Source organism: Gossypium arboreum, chromosome 7 (assembly GCF_025698485.1).
Source record: "Gossypium arboreum isolate Shixiya-1 chromosome 7, ASM2569848v2, whole genome shotgun sequence".
NCBI classification, from domain to species: domain Eukaryota; kingdom Viridiplantae; phylum Streptophyta; class Magnoliopsida; order Malvales; family Malvaceae; genus Gossypium; species Gossypium arboreum.
Genome location: NC_069076.1, coordinates 26,324,929 through 26,339,087, shown reverse-complemented (window position 1 = coordinate 26,339,087; position 14,159 = coordinate 26,324,929). Strand labels below are relative to the sequence as shown.

At 35.7% G+C, this 14,159-nt stretch overlaps 1 protein-coding gene across 1 annotated transcript; it reads right to left on the bottom strand.

The window, feature by feature from the left end:
• Positions 1 to 10,617: 10,617 nt before the first annotated feature.
• Positions 10,618 to 11,305, bottom strand: LOC108488153 (uncharacterized). The gene has a single exon (XM_017792454.2). The coding sequence runs from the start codon at positions 11,192 to 11,194 to the stop codon at positions 10,859 to 10,861; it is 336 nt and encodes a 111-aa protein (XP_017647943.1). The 5' UTR covers positions 11,195 to 11,305; the 3' UTR covers positions 10,618 to 10,858.
• Positions 11,306 to 14,159: the final 2,854 nt, after the last annotated feature.

Here is a 14,159-nt window from a genome sequence, read left to right as displayed (position 1 = left end):
CGTTCGACAACATCCGAGGTAAGTTCTCGAGTAATGGAACTTAGATTATGATTTGATTAGATCATGCTCTTTGTGTGTGGCTATTGAGCCGAAATTGCAAATGTGATAAGTGACTTGTGTTTGAATTTTGCTAATGAAAATGAAATACTGAATGTGTCATGATTTATTGATAATTGTGCTTGGCTATTTGAATGATGTCCTGCTAAGTCCCAAGGCTTTGTGCTAAGTGACTATATCCGGACTAAGATCCGAAGGCATTCGTGCGAAGTTAATAAATCCGGCTAAGCCGAAGGCATTTGTGCGAGTTACTAAACCCGGGTTAAGTCCCAAGGCATTCGTAATGAAGTTACTATAACCGGGCTTTGTCCCAAGGCATTTGAGCGAAGTCGTTATATCCGGATAAATTCAAGGTACGTGATTCAAGAATGAGCGATCTTGCTGTAAAAATTCAGTTAATACGCTTGAAAAATTCCAGCAATGAGGTATGTTCGTATGTGCTTGAAATTAGTTGATTCCCTTCGAATGATATTCGCTCAGTCGAGTAATGAGTTTCCGGTATTTGGCTAAGATGATCCCTTATGTATGAATATAGGGGTTGGAATGTGAAATAAGTATGATATTGAGAATTTGTGCATATGAAATTATCCGTTAGCTATATGAATGTTATGCTTTTGTTGTGCTGGAATCCCTTGCTCAAACTTACTAAGCATAAATTGCTTACTCCGTTTCTCTGTTTCTCTGTTTATAGATTTTGGCTCGTCAGTTATCGGATTCGGGATCATCGAAGTCGAAGTCATCCACACTATCAAAGCCCTTTTGGTATTCTTTTAGTTGAACTCTGGATATGGCATGTATAGGACTACCCTTTGCTGTTTTTCAAGTACGTTTTGTGATGTATGTGTGTACAGCCATGCGAAAATGGCTCGTAAAGGTGGAGTATGACATTAGACCATTTGTGTTTATGTATAAATGTATGGTTTCATGATATGACTATGGACTGGAATGGAATTTTTGGGCAAATGATCAGCCATTGGAATGGCTAAATATGATTATATGTGGACCTATGTATGACAAAACTCTAGTTGGTCCATGGAAACCACGAAATAGGTAAAGTTTACCTTGAAAACAGATGCTGACAGCAGCAGTGGTGTGGATTTGAAAAATCACTAAAATTTGTAGGAATTGAATTAAATAGTGAATAAATTATGTAAATGAACCTTGATGAATCTACTTTCATATGGAAGAAACGAAACGGTCATATGAGTTATATGTTAAGAGATATTAAAGTTCTCGTGAAACAGGACCAGAACGGTTTCTGGATCCCCTGTTCCGACTTTGGAAATTCATTATAAATTAACCAGAGATAATTAGGAGTCATTCCATATATGTATAGATTAATTTTTGAGTCTAGTTTCTATAGAAACAAATGGCATCAGTATTGAAGCCCTGTACAGGGAGATATCCAGGTTGTAATGCATGAAGGTCAGTGTAGTCGCACCCTGTAACAGGGGAGACTTTAACTAATAAACTGTACTAATTGGCCTGACCAAAAATTCTAGAAAAAAATATGTAGATGGACATATGAGTCTAGTTTCAGAGAAAAATTACAAAACCGATTTTCGAGTTTTGAAAATCAAGATATGATTTTTAAGGCGACAGTGATGCAGTAACCAGCTTGTCTGGAAAATTTTTTTTATGGACTGTGAAAACAATTAAGTTAAGTCTGTGTGCACCTTGTGTTCGACTCCGGTAACGGACTCGGGTACGGGGTGTTACACATTTGGTCTTGATGACATGGCTGTGCTGATAGCCCGTGTGACACACATAGCCTAATCATCTAGGGACATGCCCGTGTCCCATACCCATGTGAATTTAATTCCAAATTCGAACCTACATGGGTTTTCATACGGCCTGACACACGCCGGTGTCTATGGCCCGTGTCCCTCACACGACCATGACACGCCCGTGTCCTGGCCCGTGTGTAAAAACCTTGACATTATGTTTCTGACGTCAGCATCCATTAAGGGACACGCGGCCAAGGCAAATGCTCATGGCTAGAGGTCGTGTCCTCCACACGGTTGAGACACACAGTCGTTTCTCTGCCCGTGTGTTTACTGCCATGCATACTGACTTGTAACTTTTACGTGCAGGGGACACACAGTTGGACAACATCCCTATGGGGCTGGCCGTGTGTCTCATACGGCCTAGACACACGCCCGTGTATCTACCTATGTGGATAATATAAAGCTATCTACCAAGCCTTTGCCACCCTGAAACACAATCTAACATCAACCAACATATCAAAGTCTACCTTACTATGATTTCTAAACCAAACAACCATAGCTAAGGACTATATACATTTCTAATATAAAACCATGCCAACAATTCCACATCTATGAACAATTCCACATCCATGAAAGACTATCTTACCTTCATATATAAACTTTCAATATTAGCCATTTTCCATAGCCTTATACAAAATGAATCAAATGCTAAATTAAGCCAACACATTTGGCCAATTAACAATAATACAAAACTCAAAAGTCAAGGTCCTACACATGCCACAATAAAAAAAAAAAGATCTAACTATACCAAGTGCTTCGGATGATAGTGTGACTGACTTCTCCGACGTGAGCGGTGATCCTCGAGCTATTATGGCGGCACTGTAGGAAAATGGAAAGGGAAATAGGGTAAGCATAGAGCTTAGTAAGTTCCTTGAAAATAAAAAACAACTACCTATCATAAAGCAATATGCTCGTAACCTTTCATAGAATATTCATGAATACCATAAATAAAAGCAAGTACAACTTACTCATCACCATCCAATACAACTCATATTGCATACATTGAGCCCATGTCTCATACATTTCAATTAGGTACCTATACCACTCATCACATAATCATAACTTTTCTCATTTTGAAATAAATCCTTTTGTTGAACCATTTGGAATACTACTAGATACTCAATAGCCCTAGCATGGGTTAAGATGTCGACGTCATGTCCCAAACATGGTCTTACATTGGCTTTCATATAGCGAGGCCGATGCCATGTCCCAGATAGGTCTTACACTGACACACCACAAGCTGACATCATGTCCCAGACAGGTTTTACACTAGCTTGTATATCGCGAAGCCGATGCATGACCCAGACATGTCTTACACTAGCTTTCGTCTCAATGTCGATGCATGTCCCAGACATGTCTTACACTGGCTTAAATATCTCGAGGCTGATGCATGTCCCAGACATGTCTTACACTAGCACACATATCACCCATTATCACGGTACAAATATCCAAGTCTATTCCAAAGGTTCAACGAAAGTCTTTACTATGTAAATTTCTCAACATGTATTCTCATATTCCAAAATCAAGACAATTTATGTCATATCAACTCAATTACACATTATAAAGATATAGTTGCATTATTAACATACAACTTACCTCGGTATTCAAAATTTGACGACTATTTCGGCTTATTTCGCTAGCTTTACTTTTCCCCGGTCTAGGCCCAGATTTTGTAATTCTTGATCTAAAATTATAAAAATTCAGAAGTTTACGTCACTTTATCGATCTAGGTACTCAACAATTTATAATTGGGCAAAATGATCATTTTGCCCCTAGACTTTCACAAAATGACCATTTTACCCCTAGACCTAAAAATCAATTTTTATCGAATTTCCTTATTATTCAAGCCTAACCGACCATTTATCTCTCTTATGACAACCCTAAATTCCCAACATTTCACAACATTACTATCTATTTTACAAACTTTACAAAATGGTCTTATTAGAGTTTTCATGAATGGTCTTAGCACAAAAATTGTTTATTTCATAACCATAATTAATTTTCTTCCATAAAGTTTTAGAAAACAACATGAACACTCTCATGATAAAGCCCTAGACTTTCAACCGTTTTGCAAAATAGTCCCCTCATTTGAAAGCTCATGATATAAGGGTTCTAAAAAAACAAAAGTCATCAAAAAAGACCATCAAAATCACTTACTTGAGAGGGTTATAAGTTGCTGAAATTTTCATGCTTTCAAACCCCTACAATGGCTGAATTTTTGGTAGAGAAGAAATGGTGAAAATGGATGATATCATTCTTCTTTTATTTTATTCCTCTTTGGTCAAATAAGTCACCAAACTTCACCTAATATTTGACTATGTTAATTTCCTTGTCTCATGATCAGCCAAGCACTATTTTAGGGTCTAATTTCACTTTTGAACTTTATGCGATTTAGTCATTTTTCGCGATTAAGCTTACAAACGCTAAAATTAATTCACCAAAATTTTCATGCATCTTTATTAACATGCCATCACACATAAAATAATATTAAAAATAATTTCTCCAACCTCGAGTTAATGGTTCTAAAACCACTATTCCGACTAGGCCCAAAATCGGGCTGTTACAGTTCTCCCCCTTAGGGATTTTCGTCCCCGAAAATCTTACCAATGAATAGATTTGGGTATTGCTCTCTCATAGTCTCTTCGGGTTCTCATGTAGCTTTTTCGACCCCATGTCTACGCCATAATACCTTAACCAGTTTTATACTCTTATTTTTCAATTGCTTAATCTCCCGAGCCAAAATCTTAACTAGCTTTTCGCCATAAGTCATATCCGGCTGAATCTCAACTTCAGTTGGCACGATTACATGCGAAGGATCCAATCTATATCGACGTAATAGGGACACACGAAACACGTCATAATAACTGTGGACTTAGCTTGTCTTTTCTACTGAATCTAAGAACTTTCTTCCACAAGGATACTTTCAAAAACACTTTATCCCTGACTTGAAACTCAATTTCTTTTCGTTTCAAATCCGCGTATGATTTTTGTCTATCCGACGCGGTGTTTATACAATCGCGAATCACTTTAACCTTTTCTTCATTTTCTCTGACTAAGTCTACCCCGTGTATCTAATTCTCTCTCAGCTAGGTCCAATACAAGGGTGTTCAACACTTACGCACATAAAAGCCTCATAAGGCACCATTTTTAGACTTGACTAATAATTGTTGTTGTAGGCGAATTCGACCAGTGGTAGACACCTTTCCTAACTATGTTGAAACTCGAGAACACAACACTATAACATGTCTTCAAATATCTGAATTAATCTTTCTAATTGACCGTCGTTTTGTGGGTGGAAAGCTGTGCTAAAGTTCAACTTTGTTCCCACAGCCTCTTGCAACTTCCTTCAAAACCACGAGGTAAACCTCGGATCTCTATCCGAAATAATCGACAAAGGCACTCCATGAAGTCTCACTATCTCAAAAACATAAAGATCGGCCAATTTCTCAAGGGAATAGTCAATGTGCCGACTTAGTAAATCTATCAACAACTACCCACACTAAACCCTTTTTCATTGGTGTCAAAGGCAATCCTGACACAAAATCCATGGTTACTCGATCCCATTTCCACTCGGGAACCATCAGAGGCTAGAGCAAACCCGAGGGTATTTGGTGTTCAGCCTTCACTTGTTGACAACTAGACATTTTGAAACAAACTCAGAAATGTCTCTTTTCATACCCGGCCACCAATACATTTTCTTTAGATCATTGTACATTTTTACGCTACCCAGGTAGATAGACAAGCAACCACAATATGCCTTTCATAAAATCTTCTGAATGAGCTCATTATCCTTAGGTACATAAACCCTATCTTGGAACATCAAACAGCCTGCAGTATTAATCTGAAAATCTGATTCATCACCCGAATCACATTGAGCCATCTTAGCTTGTAAATCCTTGTCACCCTTCTAAGCTTCATAAATCTCTTGCAGGAACATCGGCTTAGCTTTCAACTCTGCCAGTACTAAACCGTCATCAGTCACAAACAACTGAGCATTCATAGCCCTCAAGGCGAACAATGATTTCCTACTCAAAGCATCAGCTACTACATTAGCCTTTCCGGGGTGGTAGCAATCACCAATTCGTAGTCTTTTATCAACTTTAACCACCGCCTTTGCCGTAAGTTCAACTCCTTCCGAGTCATCAAATATTTTAGACTTTTATGGTCGGTGAATAATCGACATCTCTCATCATACAAATGGTGTCTCCAAATCTTTAATGCGAACACTATAGCTACTAGCTCCAAATTGTGGGTCGGGTAATTTCTCTTGTATAGCTTTAGCTGTCTTGAGGCATAGGCTATAACCTTTCCTTCTTACATTAGCACACATCCTAACCCATTCAAGGATGCATCACTATACACCACAAACTCTTTTCCAGGTTTCGATTGCACTAAAACTGGGGCTTCGGTCAACAAAGCCTTTAGTTTCTCGAAACTCTGTTCACACTTCTCTGTCCATTCAAACTTGACATCCTTTTGTAACAACCTTGCATCAAAGTAGCTATCATAGAGAATCCATTCACGAATCTACTGTAGTACCTATCTAAACCCAAAAAGCTTCGAACCTCTATCACATTCTTCGACAGTTTCCATTCAACAATAGTCGAGATCTTACTTGGGTCTATTCTGATCCCATCACCAGACCAATATGTCCTAGGAATCTGACCTTTTTAAGCCAAAATTCGCTCTTTCTGAACTTGGCGTATAATTGCTTATCTCTCAAGGTTTGTACAACTGTCCTCAAATACACTACGTGCTCACTCTCATCATGTGAATAAATCAATATGTCATCGATAAAAATAACGACAAACTTATCCAAATATGGTCGAAAAATACGGTTCATTAAGTCCATAAAAACCACCGAGGCATTTGTTAAGCCAAAGGGCATAACAAGAAACTCATAGTGCCCATACCTCGTCCTAAACACGATTTTCAGTACATCTTGTTCCTTAACCCTTAACTGGTAGTAGCCAGACCTTAGGTTGATCTTAGAAAACACATTGGCTCCTTTCAACTGATTGAACAAATCATTGATCCTTGGCAAGGGATACTTGTTTTTCACAATCACCTTGTTGAGTTGTCGGTAGTCTATGCACAACCTCCTCGACCTGTCTTTCTTTTTCACAAAAAGTACTGGAGCACCCCACAGTGAATAGCTCAGTCTTGCAAAGCCCTTGTTAGTTAATTCTTGCTACTGTACATTCAACTCTTTTAATTTTGTTGGAGCCATCCTATACGGAGTAATCGAGATAGGCGTCGTACCAGGGACCAACTCGATACCAAGCTCAACTTCTCTGGTTGGAGGCAACCAAGACAACTCTCCGGGATTACATCCGTGTACTCGCATACCATAAGCACCATCTCAATTTTCACTTCAGACTCTTTGGTGTTCAACATAAATGTTAGGTAGGACTCATACCCTTTTCTCAAATATTTCTCGATAGTCAAAGATGAGATCAACACTGGTGAGTTATCTAGTTCACCTTATTCAACCCGAATAATATCCCCATTCTCACATTTCATTTCAATGAACTTGCTACCACAATTCACTATCACATTATGGGTAGTCAAACAATCCATGCCAAGAATTAGATCAAATTCATCAAACGGTAGTAGCATGAGGTTAGCCGGGAAAGAATGACCTCTAATCATCAAAGGACAGTCTCTACACACTTTACCAACTATCACATGCCTGCCTAACGGGTTTGACACTTTTATCACAAATTCGGTAGACTCAACATACATATTCATACTAGGTACTAATTTCATGCACACATAGGAATGAGTAGACCCTGAATCAATCAAAGCAGTAACAAAAATATCATGAAAAGAAAAAGTACTTATAATAACATCTGGTGAAGACACCTTTTCGCGAGCGCGAATGGTATAAGTCCCTGCAGGCGCTCAGTCGTCGGACCTCACAGTTGAATCTTTAGGAGCTCCTGTACTACTAGCCCCATTGGCCGGGTTTTTCTGTGGTCTACCCTTCGAAGGAGCACTATTCGCCTTCACTCCTTGTTTTTTCTCTTTCTCATCTAATTCAGGGCAGTCTCGGATGAAGTGGTGTAGCGACCTACATTTGAAGCACCCCATCTTATTCCCTTGGCACTCGCCAAAATGACGCCTACCACACTGCGAACACTCCAGCCTATTTGGGCGAGCACTACCAACACTCGCAACAGAAGTGGTCTGAGCTTTAGAAGCCGTGTTCTGCTTGTTCTTGTTCCTATTTGAGAACCCCACCAATGCGTTCAATCAGGTAGGAAACTTTTTCGATCTCTTAGATGAGGTCTGTTGTGATTTTCCCATCTGTCTTTTCCTTGAGTCTCGGGACTTAATGTCAGCTCTTCTCTTCTCTTTGGTCAATTCCTCAACCTTACATGCTCTCTCCACAAACACCACAAATTCCCTCAATTCTAAAATGCCAACTAATAGACGGATATCTTCGTTTAGACCATCTTCAAACCTCTTGCACATGATGGCTTCTATAGATACACACTCCCGTGCATATTTGCTGAGTCTCACAAACTCACGCTCGTACTCCGTCACCGTCCTACGACTAACTTCAGCTCTAAAAATTCTTTCCTTTTTTGGTTTATAAACTTCTGACTAATGTATTTCTTCTGGAAGTCTTCTTGGAAGAATTCCCATGTTATCCTCTCTCTCGGTACAACAGATACGGGAGTATTCCACCACTGGTATGTCGAGTCTAGTAAGAGTGACACTGCACACTTCACGCACTCCTCAGGCATGCATGATAGCTCATCAAATACCCTAATGGTATTTTCCAACCAGAACTCTGCTCTTTTTGGGTCGTCATCAATTTTAGCCCAAAATTAGTAGAATGCCATTAACATACATGACTAGTGAGATCAGCTATCTATATCTTATATGTTTATAAACTCAATGTTTGTTAACATTATGTTTTAACTCATTAGTTTTGATTTCTTGATCAAACATTTTATTCCATGAAGGAGATGTCTGCTTCACTTTATAAGTGAATTTAACTGACTTTGCACACTTTTTGCTATTGATCGTTTGTTATGTACCTATTGGATTGCAACATAGAATGTGTATAGACTAGATAATAACCCTCTAATACAAGTCCAAACTTGAAAGGTTGAACCTTTACTTTCCACATTTCTTTTTCTCTTCTAGGTTTATTTACATGTGTTGGGTTTAATCTATTCTAGTAACTCTACAAGTTCCAACATAAGATGGGATTTGAACCTAGAATACTATTGTCTCTAAAGCTTATAAATATATTTCTTGCATAATTCTTTTTCACCTACATAGTAAGTGTGCCATAATCTAGTATTATTATAATGGTGGTGTTCTTATCTTTTAATATTTTTATATAAAATCTTTAAATAAAGCAATTGAAAAATATTTGAAATAACTAAGAGTCCATCAATTGAATATGATATTGATGAAAATTTATAGATAAGATCTTTACCTCAACACCTATATAATTCATTCAATGAATAATTTTATAATTATATTTTTACATAAAGATTTTTCCCTTATCATCAATGTAACATATATAAGATTATGAATCACGATGTAACGTATTTAATTGAAAATGATAATTAAATTAAAACTTCTTTAACTTTGTCACTTCATTTAATTATACTTTTATGAGTGTTTTGCACTCACCTAATCTTGTAGTTTTAAATCCACAAATAATATTAACTTTTAATTTATAGTAAAATAAATAGTTAATATTATCTAATTTAATATTCAACACTTATCTTCAATTAAAATTTTATTTGGACATTTTACCAAAAAATTTATTTGGACATAAATTAAAAGAATATTCTATTTTGATAAATAAAAATATTGAAAATAAATAAAATACAAGAATTGTTTTCAATAATTACTTTAAGGAGTTTTATCATTATATTGGAGGAAGGAAAGGAAATTTATGAAATTTAAATTCATGTTATGTATGTGCCAGACGAAGAGCTCTCCCTAGTGCTCCAAATAAGTCTTAGAAATACATTAATAATTAAAATAAATTGATGTTTAATACTTTATAAAAATATGGAGATACCATATCCCTATATAAGAATAAACGAACATACCAAATTTAAAATTCTTAAACGGAAAGAATCACGTCGGATTTTTAATAAAATTTGTACATGCATTCTGTACGAAGAAACAAATACTAATTGTACATGCTATCTTTATTTGCAGTAGGCTGTGGCAAGAGGAAGTAGAGGCGAGCCGGTTCAAATTTAAAAAAAAAAATTTAATTTTTATTTATTTGTAGTTTAAGCAGGGGTAAAGTCAAAAAATCTTTTAAAGGACTGAAATAAAATTTTAATTTTAATAGTTTATATCTTTATAATTTTTAAAGGATTAAATTAAATTTTCTTAATTTTAGGGGTCAAAGTATAATTTTATTTTTACTAATTTAAAATTTTCTAAAGAGCCAAAACAATAATTTTTCATTTTAAGCAGGACCGGGACCCCTGCCAGCCTCTCTGAATTCCCCTCTGAGTTTAAGGTTAGGATTCTAGGAATTTTTGTTTAAAAAATTCTATAATCTTTTGGTATAAAAAGATAGTTTTTGAAACAAATTAAGAATCAAGAAAGAGTATCAAGAAAAGTTCAAAAAAGGACAAATTGATCGTGATTTTACTCCATAAGATAGAAAAAAATGTAAAAAAAAAAATTATCCATGTCGTTGGTATATTTTAAGATCTCATAAATAAATAAAATTAAAATATATAAGTTTTAATCCAATTTATAGATGATGTCAAGATCCAACTCATGAAAACTAAATGCTAATATTATATATAAGTATCGGCAGAAATACGTGGATCAAAACCCAAAGGCCAAAAAGGAAAATAAGAAAAAAAGTGAACAATTCAAAAATATAGTCAATCCTTGCAAAGAAGTGAACAACAACAACAAATAGAAAATTCCCCTTCTTCTATGATCATCCAAGAGAAAGAAGAAAGAAAACCTAGAAGTTACTTGCATAAAATATATCTTGTATGCATATTTGTTTACATCAGGATTGCATAACGCATGCTGTCACTGACCATCAAGTGATTCATTTCTGATATTTGAGCAATTTCAGTTGACACCCAAACCCCATCGGTAGCTCCATCAATATGGGGTTGAGAAAAAAAGCATGAAACTAGAGAAAGAGGAGCTCTTACGACATTGCAAATCACTGAGATCCCATTCCAGGACCCTCGAGATGATAATCTCCTATCTATGAAAATCCCATTATTATTGTTGCTGTTCCCTCCACCTCCATACATGTTCTCATCGGCTACTCGGGGGCTTTTCTTTATGTTCTGCAGATTTCGTCGCAAAATCACCAGCACATGCCTCATTTTATCACCCTTTTTCTTGGTGTTTCTGGTTTTAGGAATTTAGATTATTGTTTGCTGGTGAGAACTTGGAAATGGAAGGCCACCTTTTGTAATTTTGTTTTTCTTTTAGATGATGGCAAGTTGGTAATGCTGTTACTAGTGCAAGTTTCTATCACTAAGGTTTTAATGGGTTCCGCTTTCAGGGACTTTTTTTTCACTTAGGTTTCCTTTTTTGAGAATTTATATGATTGTAATACTTGACAAAGGTTTCAAATGAAAGCTTTTAAAATTTATCAGATTTTTAAATATTAACATTTTAAAATGCTTATTTTTATATGTTAGTATTTGTGTTATTTTATTTATATAAATAACTTTTTTCTAAAAAAGTTAAGCTATTAGAATTTCATGGTTTAAAGAATAATTATAAAAATAAACACTGTAAAAATTGCGTAATAGGGCTATCATTATATTTGTAAAAGAAAATATTTTTTTAATAAAATGCTGGACTTTTTATTAAAGCAGAATAAAACAGAGCCCAATTAAAAAATGTCTAAAACAAGGCTTAGATACACTTAAGACTAGAAAATAAAAAATTGGAGAAACAACTCTAGAAGCACCAACACCTCAGCCAATGAATGAAAAAAAGAATTAATTCTCCTGAAAAGCAACAACAGTAATTAAGGCCCCTCAGTAACCGATGTTTCCTTTCCCAATTGCTTTCAATCCCTCCATCTCCTTCCTCAATCATACTTCTAAAGTCTTCTCTTCCCAGTCCCCCACACTGAGTCCAAAAAAGAAATCAAATGGCTTCTCGTCTTCAATCTTTATCCAGTTCATCTCTGGCAAAATCAGGAACTCCATCTTCCATATAGTATTGTACTCCTTGTTTTAGTCCTTCAATAGCCATGAAGTGCGCAATTCCATTTTCCAATCGCCTAACATGTTGAAATTTATAGGTATCAGAACATCTACTCAGTCTCTTCCCATCTCTTATAAAAGCCCCAATTTTAGATTTATCTTCACTGCCACGTCACAATTTCCTAATAACAATGACGGCGTAAAAAACTTGTTGCCTATGAATATAATATGCGAATGTGCAAGTGTACACGTCGACATCTCCTCAGGGATCGGATAGAATTAATTCGGTTAAGCTATTATTATAAACTATATGGATCAGACTGTGGCAAACTAGAATAACATTTTGTAGAGGAATAATCATATATGCAATATTAAAATCAAATAACTAACTTAAAATGATATGGCAAAGATATGAAGATAGAGTTGAGAGGATCTATGCTATTGAATGGGAAGGTTGGGATGACTAAGATTCTTTCCTCATAACACAAAAATGCCATGGCAAAATCTTAACCAATCTATTATTCAGATTAAATCTAAGGTAGTATGCTTTTTTCGAGAGCCAAACTTAAAGCTACCCTACCTAAGGCTTTGCATGTCTACAGGCCTTAAGAAGGATACCAAGCACTATTTCTTCCTAGCTCTATGTCTATAGTGTTACAAGTATTCTGTTGAATACTCGCTTGTATCATTTGATCACAATCCAACTCATCTAACCTTTTTAGAATTAAATCAAGTTTATGACATACCATACATTCATCTAGGTCTAGAGACTGCATGGATTCATTTTAAAATAGCGCAAATCAAATGAAACACTAAATCTAATCAGGATAATGCCTTGGTCATTAAAGGAACTAAAGATTCATTCGTTCAATAATCTTAACCCGATGAGATTAGCTCATGAGTTGGAAATTAAAATACAAAATGAAAGTATCATTCAACAACATATTTCCACAGTTAAAATTCACTGAAATCAATTAAGATAATGAAGGAAGAACTTCAGGAAGCTTTTTCCAATCTAGCCCTCAACTCTAATGCTGCAATATCTTGTAAAGCCCAGGGTTGAATGCTTCTCATTATTCCTTGTATTGCTGCTATGTTACTTAGTTGCTACCTTCTTTCCTTGCATCTTTAAATCTCCCACAAGAAATTGAGTGAGAGGAAAATTGCCTCATTCCTCTCTTTCTCTTTCTTCTTTTTATAGGGTGGGTTCTCCTTTCAGCACACACTTTTTTCTTCCTCTTTTTTAGGTGGATATTTATGGGTAAGTATAACTAGCTGAGAGTGGCACGAATTGATAGCTGAGTCAGTAGCTACCTTGAATTACCATGGCATTTGTGTTGGAATTCTATCCAACCTTTTGTCATGAAAAAAACTTCAGTCCTTCACTTCTTTTCCTCCTTTCTGCACCTGCTATAAACAACACGCAATTCCTTTCCTCCCACAAGTAAAAGTAACATATAGTGACATTGAAAGCACAATCCAAGCTTCATGGTGCAATGTTATAAAAATACTAATATAATTTCCTAAAATTTAACTAAATTTACTCAAGTACGAATAAATAACCAAGTCTAGAAACCTGAAATATAACTATTTTCAAGAGTTATCACACCCCTAAACATGATTTATTGCTTGTCATCAAGCAAAATATGCATGAATGCATGAATGTAATAATTGTGATAGCAACATAACCACCTTTTATTGTTAGACCATTAAGAGAGAATTTTGTACTTCAGTTCTTAACAATATTTTATGTCTAAAAATTTGATCAAGTTTCATAAGCTTATTTAGCGAAGGCTGTGCATAAAATATTGCCCTAAAAGAAAGAAAAATCCTAAGTGCTCATGCAACTTTCACTGTAAAAAGTATCTCCTAATTTACTTAGTTCATCTTTTAACTAACTCAATTTTCTTTTGTTTTTTTCAACTGGTCTTATAAATACTTAATTACATACATATTCGTTTATTATGCCTATTATTTTACTAGGGAATTTAGCTTTGTCACATGATTCTTTGACTCGACAATTACAGTGGAGCATACATTAAATTGTTGAATATTCAATCATGTCATGATTTGAATACTTTCTCATGAAGCTAAGGCTTTTGACTAATAAGATGGATGGAGCAAACAC

Coding starts and splice junctions, on each gene's coding strand:
- LOC108488153 (XM_017792454.2), bottom strand. CDS start 11,194: ATGAGGCATGTGCTGGTGATTTTGCGACGAAATCTGCAGAACATAAAG.